General features: G+C 33.8%; 2 protein-coding genes across 15 annotated transcripts in view; one reads left to right on the forward strand and one right to left on the reverse strand.

Annotated features, from left to right (window-relative positions):
• LOC137618050 (serine-rich adhesin for platelets-like) overlaps nucleotides 1–15,236 on the forward strand; it is an 81,965-nt gene extending 66,729 nt beyond the window's left edge. For all 7 annotated transcript variants that reach the window (XM_068347991.1, XM_068347994.1, XM_068347992.1 and 4 more), the window contains 5 exons: nucleotides 141–341; nucleotides 7,112–7,467; nucleotides 8,045–8,294; nucleotides 8,982–9,061; nucleotides 13,319–15,236. In XM_068347991.1, coding sequence (XP_068204092.1) covers nucleotides 141–341; nucleotides 7,112–7,467; nucleotides 8,045–8,294; nucleotides 8,982–9,061; nucleotides 13,319–13,459 — 1,028 coding nt within the window. In that variant the 3' untranslated portion in view covers nucleotides 13,460–15,236. The remainder of the gene's footprint in view (nucleotides 1–140; nucleotides 342–7,111; nucleotides 7,468–8,044; nucleotides 8,295–8,981; nucleotides 9,062–13,318) is intronic.
• A 144-nt stretch (nucleotides 15,237–15,380) lies between these two features.
• LOC137618049 (sorting nexin-2-like) overlaps nucleotides 15,381–20,092 on the reverse strand; it is an 80,318-nt gene continuing 75,606 nt past the window's right edge. For all 8 annotated transcript variants that reach the window (XM_068347989.1, XM_068347987.1, XM_068347985.1 and 5 more), the window contains 2 exons: nucleotides 19,916–20,068; nucleotides 15,381–16,888 (listed from right to left, as the gene is read on the reverse strand). In XM_068347989.1, the coding sequence (XP_068204090.1) occupies nucleotides 16,838–16,888; nucleotides 19,916–20,068 (204 nt within the window). In that variant the 3' untranslated portion in view covers nucleotides 15,381–16,837. The remainder of the gene's footprint in view (nucleotides 16,889–19,915; nucleotides 20,069–20,092) is intronic.

The following is a 20,092-nucleotide window of genomic DNA, read 5'->3' on the forward strand; positions in this document are numbered from 1 at the left end:
ACAACCCCCAGAATTTTACACAGCATTGTACTCTAGTTCAGTTATAAAAAGAAGCAGTGAAAAAAAAAAATTGAGGTGGTGGTGCAAGAGGTGATGGTGAGTGGTGCTGAATGGTGATGGTTGATGTTGGGTAATGACAGCAGAGGTGGGCGGGGCGAGTGGCAGCAGTAGTGGCCCGGGTGGCCCTTCTCCCTCGGCGGGCCGTAGTCCGGCCTCAGGCCGCCGCTTGCAAGAGGTCCAGATCATCCAGATCGTGGAGGGCCCGACGCTCATCCAACCCTCGGAGGTGAAGGTCTCACAGGGAGTGGTCCTCTCTGCCGAGCCTGTTCTCACTCCTATAGGTAAACCCTCCCTTTTATTATCTGTAATATCCTAGGGAATTCAGTAATAGCATAAGGAAGGCAAGTCAGCTTGTTTTTATTTTTCTTTGGTAATAATAGTTGCCCCTTTAATTCATTGGCTGTTTGTAGTTTATAGTTGTTTTCAGTTTTGTAGATAGAAGAGTAATGTAGACTTTATATAAAGGGTGTCCACAAACCACCAACATTTTGTATCAAGCATGCTAGATGAAAGCTATATATTTTCCTGGTTTGGAATTCTGAAGGTTTTTCTCTTATTAATTAATATTACTTTTGTTTTATCCTCATTTTCTATGACAATATTTCAATAATTTTCAAATGGTGGAGTGATCTTTAATCAGAATTTGTCCATGATTCTGTTGCTAACATATGCATGAGACAGAAATAACCCTTTGCATTTTGGCATGGGCATTGATCAGCTTTCCCTTTTACTCACAGTGCATCTACATTAACCATTTTTTCTTTAATCTTTAGACAATTATAAGTTGTTATTGAAAAAAAAAGTGAAAATTGATTGTTTTTTTTTTCTATTTGCCAAATACCACGGCAGGAAATTCAAAATATATATCTAGTTTTTCTCATTGAAAGTTTTAGTATAATGTATACTTTGTTACCTTGATATTCCTCTTAAAGTTTATACTATCTAAGAGATCTCATCCAATGAATTTGTGTCTTTATAATCATTCTCCCATTTTTCTGAAACAAGAAACACCAAGCCCCCATGTAATTAATGTTTTATTATATTTTCAGGAGAACCTGCTCCCCTTTAGAAATTAAATTTTACAGTATATTATATACATTAATAGTAAACCCAAGCAAAATATAACCTATCACTATAATTTTTAAGAAAAATTCTTTGCTGTAATTCCAGCTTTAGTATGTTATTTTATCATCATCCATTTTTTTTTATTAATTTCTGTCATTAACAGGTCCACAGGAGTAAAGAATGTATGTTTAAAATTACAAATATATAAGTTTAGATTCAGTACTTATGTGTATATTTGTAGTTTATCTTGTGTCTGTATAGGAGGACTATATGGAAGATTTTGTGTTCTAGTTATATTCTTCTCAACAGTAATTATAGCCTTTAAATTAAATTTTACTTAATTTTCTTCTTGATGTACATATATATAAATAAAATCAAGTTTAAAGGTACAAAACGGCATAGGCTTTTATGGTAAACATTTGGTTGTATTGGTATTGTTTTACTAACATTATTGTAACAAAGGGTACGTAAAATTTTGAACTGTACCGGGAAACGTACTGTGTTAATTGGTTGTTTGCTATGGTATTTTCAGGCTATGTGTGTAGAAGCTCTTCATATAGGAAAGAATGCTTATATGTACATGTAGTTACACAGAACAATGCTGAGGGTTTGCTATGAAACTATTTAAAAAAAAATGGAATAAATTCATCTTTTAGATTTGGTATCATGTATGACATCCAAAATTTGGCTCCAATGTTGAAATTTTCAAGTAATATATTTTATGACCTATCTATATAAAATTAGATTTAGTAAAATAAAAGCAAAATTCATTTTAATGAGCTTATTAAAAGTAAATTATCTGTGCAATTATTCATCACAATCACTCCACACTGTGTGAGTTATTTGATAAATTTCATGTTGTTTGCTTCTTTATTTTAACTTTTCATAATCTTTACAGCTCTGTAGTTAGAAAATTGAAATAGGAAATGACAATAGAACGTTGATATGGGGAAAATGAAATAGGAAATGAAAATAGAACGTTGATATGGGGAAAATGAAATAGGAAATGACAATAGCACGTTGATATGGGGAAAATGAAATAGGAAATGACAATAGGACGGTGATATGGGAATATTGAAATAGGAAATGACAATAGGACGGTGATATGGGAACTGAAGTACCAAAGTTCTACCTATGTTACTACAGCTTTGCATACACAAAAGCAAACAAGCATTAAAACTTTGATACTAAACTTGTACAAAAATCACTGGAGATGGCTATGTGCATAGTAGTTTTATTATTGGCCATTACCAAAATCGAAGATTTTGCGAAGGGTATATGTACACCCCGGTTGTTGTTTATTTGTTTTTGAGCAACTTTACACTAAAACAACTATACCAATTGTTTGACCAGATTTTGTAGTCATGTTGGGTATGACCCTACGATGAATCTGTAACATTTTGGATAAAGTACATGAAAGTACGAGTACACAGCAGTGTCAAGTGAATGGCAAATATTTTGTTAGTTTACTTTTTATTGTTGAACAACATTACACAAAAACTACTGAACCATTGTCAACGAACTTGATGGACATGAGGGGTATGACCCAAGGACAAATCCATTAGATTTTGAAGAAAATGCATTGAAATACATGTATGCAGTGGAGTTAAGAGCAAAACAAGACTGCTCGGCGTGGAAAAGGTCTGCTTTCTACCGATTGCCCCACTTTGTAATCCTTATTGAAAAAGCCAGTTATGTTACTACATAAAGGGCTCCTGTGGAGGAAACAAATTGGTAGGAAAAATTATTACAGTACTGTACTAAATAATATATTAATGAAATAAGAAAATTGTTTATAAAACGATTTTTCAGTACTTCGAAATGAAACTCATGTGAGCCTGGTCATTATAAGAATATTTGCACCCACTTTGAAGTGTCCTTATTATTCAAACTGTATGGGGAGCAAGATTATTTCATAATTTGGTGACATCTGTAATAAAAATTCTAAAAAAAATTGAATCTCGTTATAGATAAAGCAAAATTAGAAATTGCTCAATACCTGGTACTGTACAGTGCACTACAGTAACCCCTCGCCATATCACGGTTCATTTAGTGCTTCCTCAGAACATCGTGTATTTACAAATACAGTATATGGAAATCTATCGCAGGCTCTTTATATTGCTGATTTCTGAGAACACAAGTTTTTTGTTTTTCATATTTTAATTACTTACTTATCCTTCCCCTTAGTGGATTAGACTGGGTAAGGTCTATTTGGGGTACAGATATCTATGGTTATCTTAGGATACGTCCCTGATTATACACGATATCTTCGGATAGTCGTTTCAGGGGGTTTGGAACCCTGTGATACCTAACGGTAATTCTCTTGTAATCTCAATCGCAGAAATATTATACTGTAAAAGTTGCCAGAAGGAACTTTCATCAGGACGACATGGCTCGAGCCCAAAAAATTATTTTTTATCATAAATAGCAATCTTTTAGCCTAAAAATTAATAAAGTAAATTGCAGGAATACCAAATATATTTTTGTAACACTTAGGATCTCGCATATTGTGCAAGTATCAAATTTTCACCCATAAAAATTTATTTTATCTTTTATCTCGTGTATCATGCAAGTGGCTCTTTTGAGACCAAATTATAATCAACCAACCTCTTTTTTTTCCACCTCTTTATCCCAACTTATTAGTTCAATAAGTTAAAAACCGAAAATGAGTGAATGTTAAAGGTATTGTTAGTTACTCATATGGCTATAAACAACTGAGCGAAAACAGCTGTTATGTTATGAACGACCAATTTTGATAACAACTGGTGTTTTACTTGCATTTTAACTAACGTACAATAATAAACAAATACCAAAGTTGTTACAATGACCGTTGCACAAAAACTACCTAAACAATTGGGCAAAAAATTCAATAATTTCCTAAGCTTTGTAGTCATCGTGCATCGGCAACAAGGATGAAACACCTGTTACACAAAACTTTGATATGCTATTAGAATCAGCGATGATTAAAATGAGAAAAGTATCTTTTCTAAAACTACTTGGTAATGTGAAAATGGTAGTTCAAGTTATAATTGTCTCTTTTAGCAAGAGAGTAAAAAAAAAAATTTGGTAGTTTGCCTTTATCAAGCTGATTTGGAAAGCTGGTAGTCTCGAGCTTAAAATCGTAAACAGTGAAGAAGTATGCAGTATTCGGTGTCTTTATTTCATAATACGATATTTTGTGAATATTACAATCATTATTATTGTAGACACTTATGTGACGTTTTATTGGAGACACTTATGTGGAACGTCAGTGTTATTAAAATCCTGTTTATTTTAAGCACAATAAATGGACATACTGTATTCTTTGGTCAATGGCGAAGCCAGATCAAGTAGTACATACGCTCATGAGTGATGAGATTTATAAATGTTCATTTATGAGTGCATAAGGATGAATGTACAGTTTAAGTAAGTTTTAGCTTAAAAATTGTATTGGAGGGTCAAGGATAGTTGCTCCTCAACATTCAGATATCAATATTGATAATGTTTTTTTAACTTTATATGGCTTAAAATTTTTAGTGTAATTCTAGATAGGAAGTTTACTTTCAAGAAACACATTTTGGCAAAATGGGTGCTTAAATTTGTGAAAAAAATATGAAAAATAAAAAAAAAAATAAAAAAACATGTACAGTACTGTAGATTTCTGGTAATTAGCGGTTTTTCATCTATCGCTGGAAGGTCTAGAACGTAACATCTGCGTTAACCGAGAGATTACTCGCATGGTCATAGAAAATTTTAATGTAAAAAGTGATCAAAAGTATAAATAACTTTTTGAATCATATACAATGAGTTAATGAAAAGATTGTATTATAAAATTTTCATCCAACAATTCAGTATGCAAATAACCTGCGGAAGATCTAACTGGGTAACAGTTTTTGAAACATGACATTAAAAGATGGAAAGCATATTTTCAGAATAGACAGACCTCCAAAAGAAGTAAATTTAGTGACTGGACTGAATAGCCATGAGTAACTTTCTACATATGTATTTTGATTTCTTTTGCTCATTTGATATTAATTTTAATAATTATTATTTATATTATTGTGTTAAAAATGGCTATATAAGTATTTTGCAGTAATCTGGGGTGATTTTCCATTTGAGCAGAAATTTGTATATTATACGAGTGGAATTTTATATGTATATTAATTGCTTTATAGTAAACATGGTTAAGCATGTACGGTAAACACTTTCACATCTATCCTGTATTTTATTTGCATGTGATATGAATATACAGTACTGTATTTAAATACTGTATGAGAAACAACTGCCCAAGCTTTGAAACATGATTATGAGCATGGTGATGAGGTGCACTCTATTGTTTGTGCTCTACTCTTTCCTTGGACAGTTATTCCAGTTAAATACATTACCACTGCATACAAATTAATTTTGTGTTGGTACATGTAGGTGGGTTTGTGCATTTTTGCAGTTAGCTTTTAGATATTCATATGTAGATTAAGAAAATACAAAGGGGCCCTTTTTAATCAGGAAAGTTAATGAACAGTTTATAGGAGGGTTGCCACATGAATTTTCTGAGGCTTCTATATTACAAAGTTGACTATAGGCATTAATTGTCAGAAATAAACTAGGTTCTTGGATTGAATTTTGTGAACATTATGTTTTATAGCACATGTACACTTTTTTTATAGACCTACGAAGGTATGAGTGTGATGCATTTCTCAGATAGAAGATAATGATATTTATAAATTGAAATGGGTGATCCTTGATAACTAACTGCTTAAATTTATGATGACAACTTTTGTTTCAAATGAAAAAATGGGGGGGGGGGGAGTTCATGTTTTAAATTCATCTTGGTTCTAGTAGTTTGGCTTTGTGCCTAAATATCATCAGTTAGTCTTAGCATAAGAGATTGCGATTTCAGTTGTTAGCCTAATACAGCTTTTTTATTTAAAAAAAAAAATTGGACCAGGAAGGGTAGAATTATGAGAGTAGTTAGGATTTCTTATAGGTAATTTGATAAAACAATGTTATTTTAAAAGACTAATGAAATTTAGCAATACTTATTCTATATTAGAAAATCTAATTGGTTTTAATAAAGATACAGAAAATTATTATTAACTTTGAGTTGTTGGCTATTTATCGTTTGTAATAGTTCAGATAGGAGTTACTTAGTTTTTGCAATGTCATAGGTGCTAGTAAAATACACATATTTTATCAAATATAGCATAAAAAAAATTTCTGAGAAGAATCGGTGGGTTACTTTTTAACATAGACCTATACAGTGTAAGGAGGACTGATGTGCTTTTTTATATATTTTAATTTTTTCTTGTATTTTGTCATATCAACTATAATAGCAAATACCTTAACTAGGACTTAGCATAGTTATATTATTTAGTAAGCAAGAAGTTGAACACAGTACATTACCCCATGTACAGTTGACCTTGTAAATTGAAGGATAAAAGGAATATTCTGCATTTGTTTTCAGTAATAGAAATTAAGTGCCTATAAGTAATTTATGTACCTTGAATGTAATGTTGTACGAGCAATATTTGTTGAAGCTCCAAAATCCTTGAGGAAAATAACAAATGTAGGGTAGTAAGAAATACATTTAGTAAATTGTTGAATTAAATACTGTTGAGCTTTGTCTCGTGTAAGTCATAGTATCGTTATGTAAATTATACTTGCCTGTGGCCTGTACCACCTATGAAAAAATTTTCCTTGATCAATTATTTTTCAAATTCATTCTTTCTCATTATTTTTATAAGGTAAAGTTCAATCAGTACTTAGAGTTAGGTCACTAGATGTACAGATATTGATAAGTTTGATATTCATATATTTTTACCATCACTTCAAATATAGTACTTAAAGATTCTGTATGATCTTTGTTGAATGTTAAATATGGTATTCTTAGTGGTAGTAATGTTTTGTCTGTGTTTCAATTATTAATATTTCATTTTCATGCTTGAAAAACAGTATTGCATATATATATGAAATATATTAATCTTGTATCAATTCTGCTTTTTTTACACAGAGCATTTAAGGCGAAAGGATTTAAAAATCCGCCAGGCATTAGAAGAAAAACAACACATTATTGCAGACATTTTAAACATTCCGCACGAACATTTTGAAAATGTGGTGGACATGGCAGGTGAACCCACTGTGGGGAATAAAGAGCCTAAAGAGTTGGTATTGGCTGCCCTGTTCCAAGCCAAATGTTTACAAGAGACATTAAATGAGGCTCTCAATATTGGTGAAGGAGATATAATTGCTGCTCGGGCCAGTAATGATGGTGCCAACAAAACTTCAAACTTACCATTGTATCAGGCACCAATGACCAAGCTTATGAGCATCTCAACATCGTTGCATCATCAACTTACATCACTACTAGTAAGCATTGGACGGAGAAATTTGGTTGCTAAAGTGGTTATTGTGACTACCTTTGGATTTAGATTTAAGGGAGTTTGGCTCATAAGGCTAGCACTGGGCCAGGGAGGCCCTTTAGTATAAAAGGATTGTGATATTGTATGGCACTTAGTCTTGGAATTCCTTTTGCTTTCTTATGCATATATTTTTTTCACCAACAAATTGTAAAGAAAATTATTAACATTAGTAATATTACACTTAACCGGGGAAAAAAAATTTCTCTTTCAATTTGGATTTTATAAAAGTTGGAAAATAGTTGTGTATTCTCCTGTAAATCTTGCCAACTGAATTAATCAGGGTTTTACTTAGAAGTGTCAGATCATTGTTCTCTATTAGGGTTATAGATTAATTTGAATAAGGAATAGTTGGAGATCACATAATAAATTGGTAATTCCTAAACGTAGCATCATAGTGATGGAAAAGAGTTTGTAGTTTAAAACCTGAACAATCTTGAAATTAAATTAAGAGGTTTGTAATTTTTATAGTTTTATATTAAAAACATGCTTGGAAGAGTAAAAACCATAGAATAACACTTTTACAGAATCTTATCTCCGAACGAGATGATGAGCGAGAACGTATGCGTAAGGAGTTAGTGGCCTCGAAAGAGCAGCTACGTCTGTTGCACATGCGTCAAAACTCTAATACGCCAACAACCACCACAACTACAACAACAGGTGTAACTCAGCCTGTTGCTACTTCACCTCATACCTCTCGACCAAGTTCTTTTGTATCAGTAGCATCGTCTACAGCAGACCATTCTGATACCCCTGATCATCATGACACTGATGAAGGTACAGTACCTTATAATAATCAAATCTATAATAAAAAAAAACTCTTGCTATAATTAGTTAGTGCTTTGAATTTGCATGTTCTCATTTATTTGATATTGTAAGTGTTTTTTATTTTTTAAGTCTCAATTTTCTTTTATTACATGTTTCATGCTTTGTTTTTTTGAATTGTATCGATACAATTGTGGACTTGAACTATGCTTCTATGTATCTGAACATATTTTTTAAAGTATCTCTTCTATCCATTGAATTTCTTGTGATTAAGCTTTCTCATCAGGAACAAAAGAATATTTCCAATGAGCGTTTAATTTTCATATTTTTTTGAAACCACGTATCATTGAATTTCTTGGGATTGACAACGTCTTCACCAGATACTAAAAAATACTTCCCAAGGAAAGTTTTATATATCTTTCAGACACACATCCATTATCTAGATATTACAGTTCATTGGCTTTTTTATTTAAAGATTCAAACCAACCAACCTTTTGTGTCATTTTTATAATGTTAGCATTTATTTTCTTAAGATGCCTTATGGTTTGAATAATGCTTATTAAATATATCAGTCAGTAACATTTCCTGATAGTTTTCTTCCACACTTTGAGATTAAAGTGTGTCATGACTTAAGTATCTGTTGAAAAATAAATATGTTTCTTTGCTACTCTCAAGTCTAAAAATCTACTTTTACCACAGAGAGTCGAAGCGAGATGCCCAAAGTTAACAGCCTTCACCAAAGGGATTGTGAAGAGTCCAAGGAGGAAACAGTTCCAGAGGTAAAGATTATATTTAGGGTAATAAAAGATTTTCTTTGATTTTGGTACAAGGGGAAAGCATACTGTGATAGTAATCTTGATACTACAACATTTATTTATACTCGTGCATAGGTTAACATGCCGTGTGCCATATGTGTAATTAGTCATCCATGTTAATTCATAGATCAAGTTATACTGTTGGTTACAGTTATGTAATTCTATTAATATTTATTCTTATATGATACCCCCCCCTCTCTCTCTCTCTCTCTCTCTCTCTCTCTCTCTCTCTCTCTCTCTCTCTCTCTCTCTCTTTTTTTTTTTTTGTGTGTGAGCTGTTTAAGTTTTGATGTCTACCCTAGATTGAAAATTTCCTATTTTTTCCCCTGCAAAATTCTTCCCCCCTGTAGTAAGTACTAAGGGTTGGTGGCAACTATATAGGCATGGATATGTTATAATTCCTTTGTCTTTGACTCGAAGTTGAAACCAGATACATGAATACCTCACCCTACATAGGCAATTGGTTCCAGGAGAGTCGAAAAACAAATCAAGTTGAATTTACTTGTCCCCAGTGTACTTGTCACTAGGCTAAACCACACGATTTAATAACCATTCCCAGTTCTGTATTTTATTTATAAAAGAAATTTGAATAATATATGGCTTATAAAATCTATTTTAAGCTTACAAACAAATAATTTTTAGTTTTTAACGCAGGACGGAAAAAAGTAATCTAAATTTACGAATAAATGTAACATACATACTATGAGCCCAAGGGCTCCAACAGCAAAAATAGCCTAGTGAGCACAGGAAATAAGGAATCATACAGAATAAAAAGGTTGGTATTGAGGACTTCCTAAAGCAGACAGAGGGATATAAGGATCTGCTACCAGTCCGGCCTCTGAATCCAGTGGTCGTATATAGCAGAAAGTATTACAAAATTGCAACGGTTACGAGAGGCTCGCTAGAGGCAGTTTACTCAGCCAGAACTGCACCATCAGAATCCTACTGACTTGGTACACAAGAACTGGAGTTTGCCTAGTATTGCTAAAAGCACTGCTTGCCCAAAGACTTAGATCTAATAAGAAAAACAATCAAATCAAGAGTTGTAAAGCTTATGAAACTTATTACTATAAAGCCAACAAAGCTCGAAAAATAACTTTAGTGGCATTTCAACATCATACATACATATATATACCAAGGCACTTCCCCCAATTTTGGGGGTTAGCCGACATCAACAAATGAAACAAAACAAAAATGGGGACCTCTACTCTCTACGTTCCTCCCAGCCTCATATAATGTAATTAACTAGTTTCTATAGATTTTGCCCTTCTAAACATTATTTCATTTTGTTTTGAATAATCAAAACCGTCAACTATTTTGGTGCTGGCCCTCTCACAAAGTTGCTTTAATCACTCTCACCAGCAGTCATAGAAATTCCAGTAGACGACATCTATTAAAATATTAATCATCCTAAAGTCACGAACAAATCCAATTTGAATTTTGTGTAGAAAGGATAAACCAACACAATTAGCAGTGGTAAATGTGACTTAGAGAACTGAAAGACCGGGGCACTATGACACCCACTCCTAGATAGTTGCCATTAACATCCAGAATAACTCGATACAATACTTGTATAGGGAGAGGTATTTTCCCATGGACACATAAAGCTGAAATTTAGGTTTTTTCATAGATTGCCTAACCCTTGCGGCCATGTATGGGCTCTTGCAATAATGCAGCCCGTAGTTAGGTTAGATATTGACATTTTTAGAGCTTCAATAAGAAAAAAAAGCAATATGAACATCAGGGAAATTACATAGAAATAATACCATATTGCCTAGGGCCAAAAGGCTAAAACTACAACCACCAGTAATTCTGAGTCCAGTTTGTACTTCATAACATCTCTTGTTTGTGTGTACTGGCATCATTGTTTCTTTAATATGTTGAGAAAGAGCAAGTAATATTGTACTTCATATTTTATCTGTTTAAAATAAACAAGTACAGGTTGGAAATCCTTTTCCGAGATGCTTAATTCTGAAAACCACCTAAATCTTAAGGTTTTTGAAATCATGACAAATAGAAGCTTCCACAAAACTGGGAAGGTTCAATCAAGTACAGTTGTTCTTCTCGTGACATACCCTTTTACCACATGGTATCATTTTGGTGTTAGCAGTTGCCTTAGTAACCCCTTTTGCTTCAACTGGCTAGTTAACTGTTTTGGGAAATGTCAAAACACTTTTGTTCTGTGTAGGATTTAGACTGATGACCTGGACATAAAGATGAAGCTGGTGTTGGGCTAGGTCACTATCATGGACTAGTATATGGCTAATGCTGTTTGGGTATATCCAAGCTTCAGTTCCTGTTGACTATTCCATTTGTAAGAGTAGACTGTAGGAGTCTAAAAATCTTCTCTGCAGCCCTAGTGTTGCCTCATTTCCAGGAAGCAGGGGTCAGGGTTTGATAGATTACAAGTGGAATCAGTAAGGTCTGGAATGTTGTCGATGTGTTGCTCAACATCCCTGCTTGTAGGAGATGCAGTAAGTCACTGATCATACTTGCCTTGCCTTTCCCCATCGCTCTACCTGAAAGGGCAGGTTGTGGCGATTGTCGACGTGGTTATTTGGAGAAGTAGAAGGCCTATCATCTTTTGAAGGATAACAGATTAGATTTGACTTTGAATAACTAATCTCAGCTAAGAGCTGTTTCCGAGTTTATTCTTAAACGGATATGGAATTAAATTTAACCATAAAAGAAACCCTTTCTGGTACAACCCAAGAACATAAGGTGGGGTTACTGTTAAATCCAAAATCTTTGGAGTAGACTTAACAGTTCCTCTTCACTTAACCTAGACGTCTCTGTCACTCGTTGTCCAAAGTAAAAGGCAACTTTTTTGGCTGATGTGTATGAAATTAAGCAGAGTAATGAGAAACATTTTCCTCAAGCTAAATTAACCAGTTTAGCTTTTTGGTCCCTTGATGCTTATGGAGGTCTAGACTCAAATGGCATTTTTCCTTTTTATTTTATAAAGACTGCTGATTTATTAGCTATTAAGTTGCTATTTTCTGCAAGTTTGTAAAAAGACACACTTGCATTTGTAACTACGTTACGCAGATCGTCTAAATAGGTATGCAGAAGGTAATGATCTGTACCCTAGTTTGCAGTTTGGATTTTGCAAGGGCCTTAGAACATGTGTGGTACAATAATTACAATTTCCAGTGCTGTACAGAAATCCCTACTTTGTGGTTGGTTAGTTTGCATGATTGGCCTCTTTTAGTGCTGCCTTTGTCTGTATTATTCATGAAGTTCTTGTTTTCAAAATCAAATAGATGGGAATAACTATGTCTGTTCTTATCACTATTGAATTTTTAAGTAATAGATTTTAAAGGGTTGTTGGGGGGCACCAATGTAGTGTTCTTCAGGTTAATGATTTATGCCCATTACTTAATTAAACGATATTTGGTTTGGTCTAGCTACCCTGTGTATCAATTCCATCTCTGGGGTTGCTGAATCCCTTAATAGAAATTTAGCTAAAATTAGAGCAGTGAAAGTCTTGATGTGATTGTAAATAGGTCAAATAGAACAGTCTTGCCTCAACATCTAGATCTTTGCATTGATAATGTTTCTTTAACTGTCTAGTTGAAATTTAGGTGTGATTCTTGATGTTATACTTAATTTTGCGAAACTCATCCGGTCCATTTTTTCCTTTGCACAAAAAAATGCCTAATTGAAGAATTTTGGTGATCAGTTTATCCAGAAGTAATTTTTTTTATTCTTTCATTCTATCTTGTTTTGAGTATTGTCTAGCTGAATATTTAGCTGCTCTCAACGATTTGTTGGACAATAACTTACCGTCTCTCTAATTCCTTGATCCTGATCTAGATATCAATCTGTTATCGTCACTCTTTTAGTTCAGATCTTACCAGATTGTACTATCCTATATTAGTGTTGTTCTTACCATCATAAAGCTCAACACTACACAGTATTCTATAAGTTTTATTCCAGATATTTATCTTCTAATATTAAGTGTTATTGATCTTGAATTTTTTTCATTACTTTTCATATATAATTTATTTCCTTAACTCACTGGGCCATTTTCCCAGTTGGAGCCCTAATGGTGTGGCATCCAGCTTTTCCAACTAGGAATGGAAGAGATATGCTATTTTTTTTTCCAACTGGGGTTGTATCTTGGCTGGTAGCTAGTAATATCATCATTATTGTATTTAATAATCTCTAATACATAAATGTATTTGTATATGTCGTTTAATGGAAGCTATTATTTTTCAGACATTTGAAGATGCTGTAAGTGGAGGAGAACAGACAGAAGGTACTTCAAGAGACTGCGAAGGTTCTGTTTTGGAGCAGGGATGTATCGAAGGTACTGGTAGCAGAGAGACTGATGGTAGTAATGAAGTTACTACCACCTGAGATCAATAAGTCTGAGGATGTGGGGAGGATCTTCTATTCCCACCTATCCCATTCTACTCATCGCAGGACATTTAAGCTGTGTGCCTCTATTGCTGCCTTTTCCTTGTGGCATATATCCACAAGAAAGCCTGGATGAGGCTTCTTGAACTGGGAAGTGTTTTTACAGGTGACTATGTACACCACCTTCCTGAATCCTAGTGGAGATGATCCTTGGACTCTGTTGACTGAACTACACCTGATTATGGCCTGGACTGCTTTGGTCAGGGACCTTGGCATAGCAACACAAAATATATGTATGTGTATAATATTGTAAATGAAGAGAAGAATTATTGAAAATTATATATTATTTACTTTCATATGAAATCTTTGGCAGTGTGTGTGTGTGTGTATAACATACACAAACCTCAGCTGGCTGGACTTGGTATCTGACATGACCTATCAGCAAAGTGTACTGTAATGTAAATACAGGATTGTGTGTTACGACACCACAGCCCAGTGCCAGAACAAGTCTTGATACAGGATGTATGGCATTCTGTAAACATAAGACTGTTTTCAAGTTAAGAGCTGATTATCAACAGGCAAGGTTCCTGTAGCATGTGGAAAGCCTCATTATAAGGTTGTACACCACTAAGATTCCAGGTGGTTAACAATTGATCTTGTGATTTTGTAAAATTGTCTATATTATTTGGTTGTAATTTCCATTGTACATCAGTTTTAGAAGCTAAACTTATGCAGGACAATTTTTACTTATGGTAATTTGGAAATACAGTATGTAGCCTCAGTTCTCTAACCAACCACATGCTACAGTTCCAAGTTGACTTCAGTGTAATTCCCATGAACGGGACTTTCTCAAGTCGGCTCTTTCATTAATGTTGTACTTTGTTCAAATACTGTAAAAAAAAACAAAACAAAAAAACAAAAAAAACTACTCCTTTGTCAGTTACGTTCCTAGTCCTTTGTGTTGCTGAATGCTACTGTCCTGCTGAGCCACTGTGGACCAACACCCGAATTTTGAAGTTGCTATAGTATAAAGTACAGTATTGGTATGGATGTACCTTTTTGTGTAGGACCTGTCACCACTCCACTATAGACTTATTTTAGCTATTCAGGAGTAAAGACTTTTGTCAAACAAAAATTCCCAGTTCTGGCATAGCATTATATTAATATATTAATCCTAAACCAGTCTTCTTATATTCTCCCAGACAATTACCTGATAGTTTGCCATCTGAATGAATGCTTGGTTTGAAAGTTAATATATATATAAAAATACACATATATATATTATACATATATTATCATGTTATTATGTTTCATAAAATTTATTACAGCATAAATGTCATAAGATTATTCAGTGTTATCCGCTGTTGGCGACAAGAGCAGATATTTCCAGAACTGAAATTATGGTGACTACAAAATGGATGTGGTGGCAAAAGGAGTGTGTAATCATGAAGTGAAGGCAACCTCAGACCAAGGGAGTTTTGCATGTGCTACTTTAGTATGATTTCAACATGCTGGAGCTAGCCAACTGTGCCATTTCCCATGGGTAGAGACTGGAAGATTTAGGAATTTATCCTGCTGGTCATGAGGACGTTTCATCCTGTTACAGAAATAAAAGGGTGTTTGTTTTATGTCTAACTGTACATATCTTTGTTACCCATCAGTTGTGTGGGTATACAGTAAACACATTGCCACAAAAGTGATCATTTGTAAATTTTAATGTTATTCTATAACCATTAAACATAATGTATAGTGCAAAAGTAATAAAATGACTAAAGGATGTTTCGTTATCCTTAGCCCAAAATAGTTTAGATTTAAGAAATATGCTCTAATACTGGGGTTGAACTTTAAAATATAAGCATTGCCCTTTTTCCTAGCAAATAATATACTTTTCACTAGAGTGCGATATTAATTAGTGAATAACTCTAGTTCATCCATCTTTATTCATTTTAAACATTCAACAATGTACAACAAATATAAATTATCTTTAATAATCTTGGATTAAACTATGCATTACATACACTATTGACAAAATACTTGGAATACAATACTCTATACTTAAGAGCAAAGTGTTGAAATTTCACGGCTGTGCTTCTAAGTTTAATAAATTACATTAATTTGGACATACACTAAAATAAAACAAAGAACTTCATATGACACAATTGCTATTAATTTTCAAGGTGAATATTCTTTTGGAAATCAACTTACAGTGGTTTTGAAACCAACTTACTAAAAATTTGCCATATTTATTTTAAAAAACCTGACTATGATGAAATGTAATTAATCTGTTCAATGCTGGAATGAAAAAAATAAAACTTTCCAGCACCTTTTGCATCACAGCTGCAATACACTCAAGATTTTAACTTAACGTTTTTAATATTTTAATCCGTTTTAGATATTTACCAGAACAGAAAACTCCAAGAAAATGTCAATAGTGCATATAATTAAAGGATTCATAACTTTCTTTTACTTGCATAAAATAAAGCCATAAATACCATACATGCAATAATAAAATTAAGTAATCGAAACAATGAATAATACCTCTTTTCTGTTTACCTAGCCCCATCATCTCATGTGTTGTACAAGTAAATACAAAAATGACAACATAACATGGCTATAAAATTTTCAGGCACATAACATGAAGGCTTACTCAAATAGTTTTATGAGGCTGAAGTACTGTTTAACTACCTGATATGTTCAAAATGTAAATACTGCGACAGCAACTTCAAATGTTACAGAAAGTGGGGACTACATACCTTAGATAATGTCTTAGCACGGATCACCAATAAGAAAAAACCAGCTTAAAAGGTCCCTGGTCCTTTTTATATAAATTCCCTACTTTCCAAATGAGGCTCTATTAAATACCGTAATCTGTTGATGTGATGAGCATTGCTTTGAAAAAAAAAAAAATTCCTGATCAAAATATGCAATTCAAATGAATAAAATCAGATCTTTATAAAACTGCAACCACTACCTTTCATTTCCATATAATCCTAATAAAAATGGTTGCCGCAAGAAAAAGAATGGAATGGTTATCTACCTCACAAATAGAATTAATTTCCTTGCATACTCATACCACAAAAATTGGCAACTTCATGTCACTTATCATCTTTGAGCACCAGAGATAAAGTACAGAGGAAAAACTAAGTTATAACTAAATAAGGGTGATTTTGTATATAGTTTGTAAGCTGCAATTCTTACGAGAAAGTAAATTCATATATATATAACTAACAGGAATGCTTGAAACAAATTAAAATCACAGGTATCCCAAGTTAAGCCATGGGTGAAAAATGTGTTCCCCTTAAGTATCAGTTATAAAGGAGAAACTACCAGTTGCACAGTCATGGCAGGAGATGCAGCTTTGTAATCCATAAAAGGGCACTATGCAATGGCTTTAGCTTCAGGCATGAAAGTCTCCCACACTTTGATGATCTGTTGAAATAAAGTTACAATGCTTTATACACCTGACAAATGAACACAGCTTGTTTACTATGGACTACTGTACAATAGTAAAATTCACTTTGGTTTAATTATGGAAAAATAAACTTACTACACAATCTTTTTCTTATCAAAATAAAACCAAGTTGCTTAAATTGTTGCAATCCAATTACTTTAATATATGACCACATTAACTGAATACACTTACAGTACATACTGGGTCATAAGACTGAGTTCAATCATATTTATATCATTTCAATGAAACTACCTGAGATTAATGTGCTAATTATTCTTTGAAGGAAAACACAATTTTATACTAAAATTTCTTAGTTCTATACTCTCCTGATGTTCATATATAAATCAATCCTCCTTCCCACGAACTCATGGTATCAAAAGGTATTGATAATTTTAACAAAACTGAAGGACAAATATTATCTGGCACACAAGTTCTGGGCTCCTTACCACTAGAACCTTCTATTTCCTTAAGGGCATATATTTATTGAAGAGAAAGACTGGAGCAATTTCAAAAATGGTAAAATTCTGGCCTCCTTACCCCTAGAACCTTCTATTTCTTTAAGGGCATATATTTATTGAAGAGAAAGACTGGTGCAATTTCAAAAATTGTAAAATTCTGGGCTCCTTACCACTAGAACCTTCTATTTCCTTAAGGGCATATATTTATTGAAGAGAAAGACTGGTGCAATTTCAAAATTGTAAAATTTTATGGAAAGTATTGATTAAACGAAACCTCTATAGAAGAAACAAGATGAGAGTATAGAAATAAAATTTTTTATTAAAATTTTCTATTTCTTTGAACCACCTCTAATGTTCATATTGCCGACTCCCACACATTGTTGGAGATGGGATACTGGTCTATAGTGTTATGAATTGGTAACTGTGACTGCTGGTGTTTCTATGTTTGCTTGGCAACATTGAGTCTCTTAACGCTGTACCGGCTTGGCCAACACCTTGCCACAACTTTAAGCCGAATAAAGCCAACGTTCCAGCAACTGTGTTTGGTATTCCACAGTCTACATTACTCCCAACAAACCATCTCACCATACAGTTTAAAATACTGGATTCCAGATTATTTACTGAAGAAATTCAAAGTACCAGAGTGTAGATTGTTGTCTGTAAACGTTACATTTGATGTAGCTGATACTTTTGATTGATTCTAAAGCGAATGTACAGTATCAAATACAACCCCATATACTGTAATCATAGATAAGAGCGTAATAAATTAAAATGCTCTAAATCAAAGCAATTGATGCCGTGAAAGGGATGCCTACAGATGGCCACCTATTCTTGACAACGTGAGAAACTTGCTTCTCATCTGGATCAATGATCCAGTGAACATTATTTGTGAAAAACAAAATGTTTCTATTTGCTGACCTTTGAAGAAATGGGTGCTAGGGCAATCCGTTACTAGACATTTTGCTCCCAGACACCTTGCTACCGGCTATCCTGTCAATGGACAATTCGCTACTAGGTTTACCAATCTTGTAAACGATCCTTAGTTTGAACGAACCAGTTAATTATAAATAACATAAAATACATTTAAATTCATTTTATAAATAAATAAATATTATGGTTTTATCAAATAGACTAAATAACAATGTTATATACTTGTTATTTAATTATACTTTTAACTTCATCTTCGTGGAATTCCTCATAACCTAAAACCCTTTTAACACTTGGTCTATATATACTTTATATTCACTGGTAGTGATATGACCTAGTAGCAAACTGCCAAGACACCAGAAAAATTAACCAGGTACATCAGACCAAGGAAAAGAAACAGTTAAAGAGGCATTGATAGTGTCATGCAACATGGCGAGGTTGCGAGCTCTGATGTTAAGGCAGCAAAGGTATTTGTTTCCGAATTTAAAACGTTTGTAGATTTCGAGTCTTGCATGCCACTGCAAGGGCTCAACTGCGACGAGATCAGTGTTCTGATAGATGGGCAAGAAGATTTTCATTACTGCAGAAGAAAAAGCTACTTCCGGTCACAAACCCATTAAAAATGTCTAACCCTGTTGTTCTGTGCTTATGTCAGCAGGAATTGCGAAAAAAACCTCCTAGTGTAACACTCAGATAATCCACGAGGTGCAAATGAAGGAATTAAACGTTGTGTAGTTCAATATCAAGATGAAAATCCTACTGTCCAACACCACTCCAGTTTTCCAACCCATGGATCAGCAGGTTATGTCAAATTTCAAAAAGCTGTATGCAAAGACAATGTTCCAGCTAATCTTCAAGGTCACCGAAGGGACCAAGCTCACCCTCTGAAAGTTTTGGAAAGAACATTTCCGCATTGTCAGCCGATTGAAAAACCCTGATAAAGGCTGGGGAGGGGTCACCAACAGAACACTCAAGAATTGTATTTTTCTATGAAATGGAGTTATTGTCACTCACAAAAAAGGGTTTGACAAAGGTTCCACCTAAATATTTTGAAGAAATGTAAAAGTACTAAATACTGAGACTTGCAGTTTGATTGCAATGGAAGATTAGATTACAAATACAGATGCTGAAAGATGTGGCATCAATACACTGGAAAATAGAGAGTTCTCAAACTTCAATATCATTTGAAGGGGAAATGAAGTAACTCGCATTTCTAGTTATGGAAGCCACAGGACATAAGACTAGTAGGAAGGACAAAAAACAATGAGAAAGGGTTATATAAAAACACTGGCTGAGATGGGAAGAGTACTTAAAAATTGAACCTACAAACAATAATGGTTATTTCTTTTAAATTTTAGTCATAAATTTGAGTGGAACAGATAAATCTGATAATTCTAAAATTATATTCATCCATTAAAAATCGATAAGGTTAACACATACATACATATACCAAGGCACTTCCCCTAATTTTGGGGGGTAGCCGACATCACACAAATGAAACAGATAAGGGGACCTCTCCTCTCTACATTCATCCCAGCCTGACAAGGGACTCAACCGAGTTCGGCTGGTACTGGATAAGGTTAAGGTAAGCATTTAATGGAAAAGTCATAAGAGTATTACCTGCTGCTGTGAAGTCATGAGGGCTTCAAGGTACTTCACCAGCATGTCCTTAAAGTCCTTGACACGTACAACATCAAACCTATCGACTTCTTTCTTGATGTCTCGAGAAATGCGCTCAAACTCCTCTTGACTTCTCTCTACTTTCACTTCCCACTGCAAAAGAAAAAAACAGGTCAT

This window comes from Palaemon carinicauda, chromosome 24 (assembly GCF_036898095.1).
Source record: "Palaemon carinicauda isolate YSFRI2023 chromosome 24, ASM3689809v2, whole genome shotgun sequence".
Classification (NCBI taxonomy): Eukaryota; Metazoa; Arthropoda; class Malacostraca; order Decapoda; family Palaemonidae; genus Palaemon; species Palaemon carinicauda.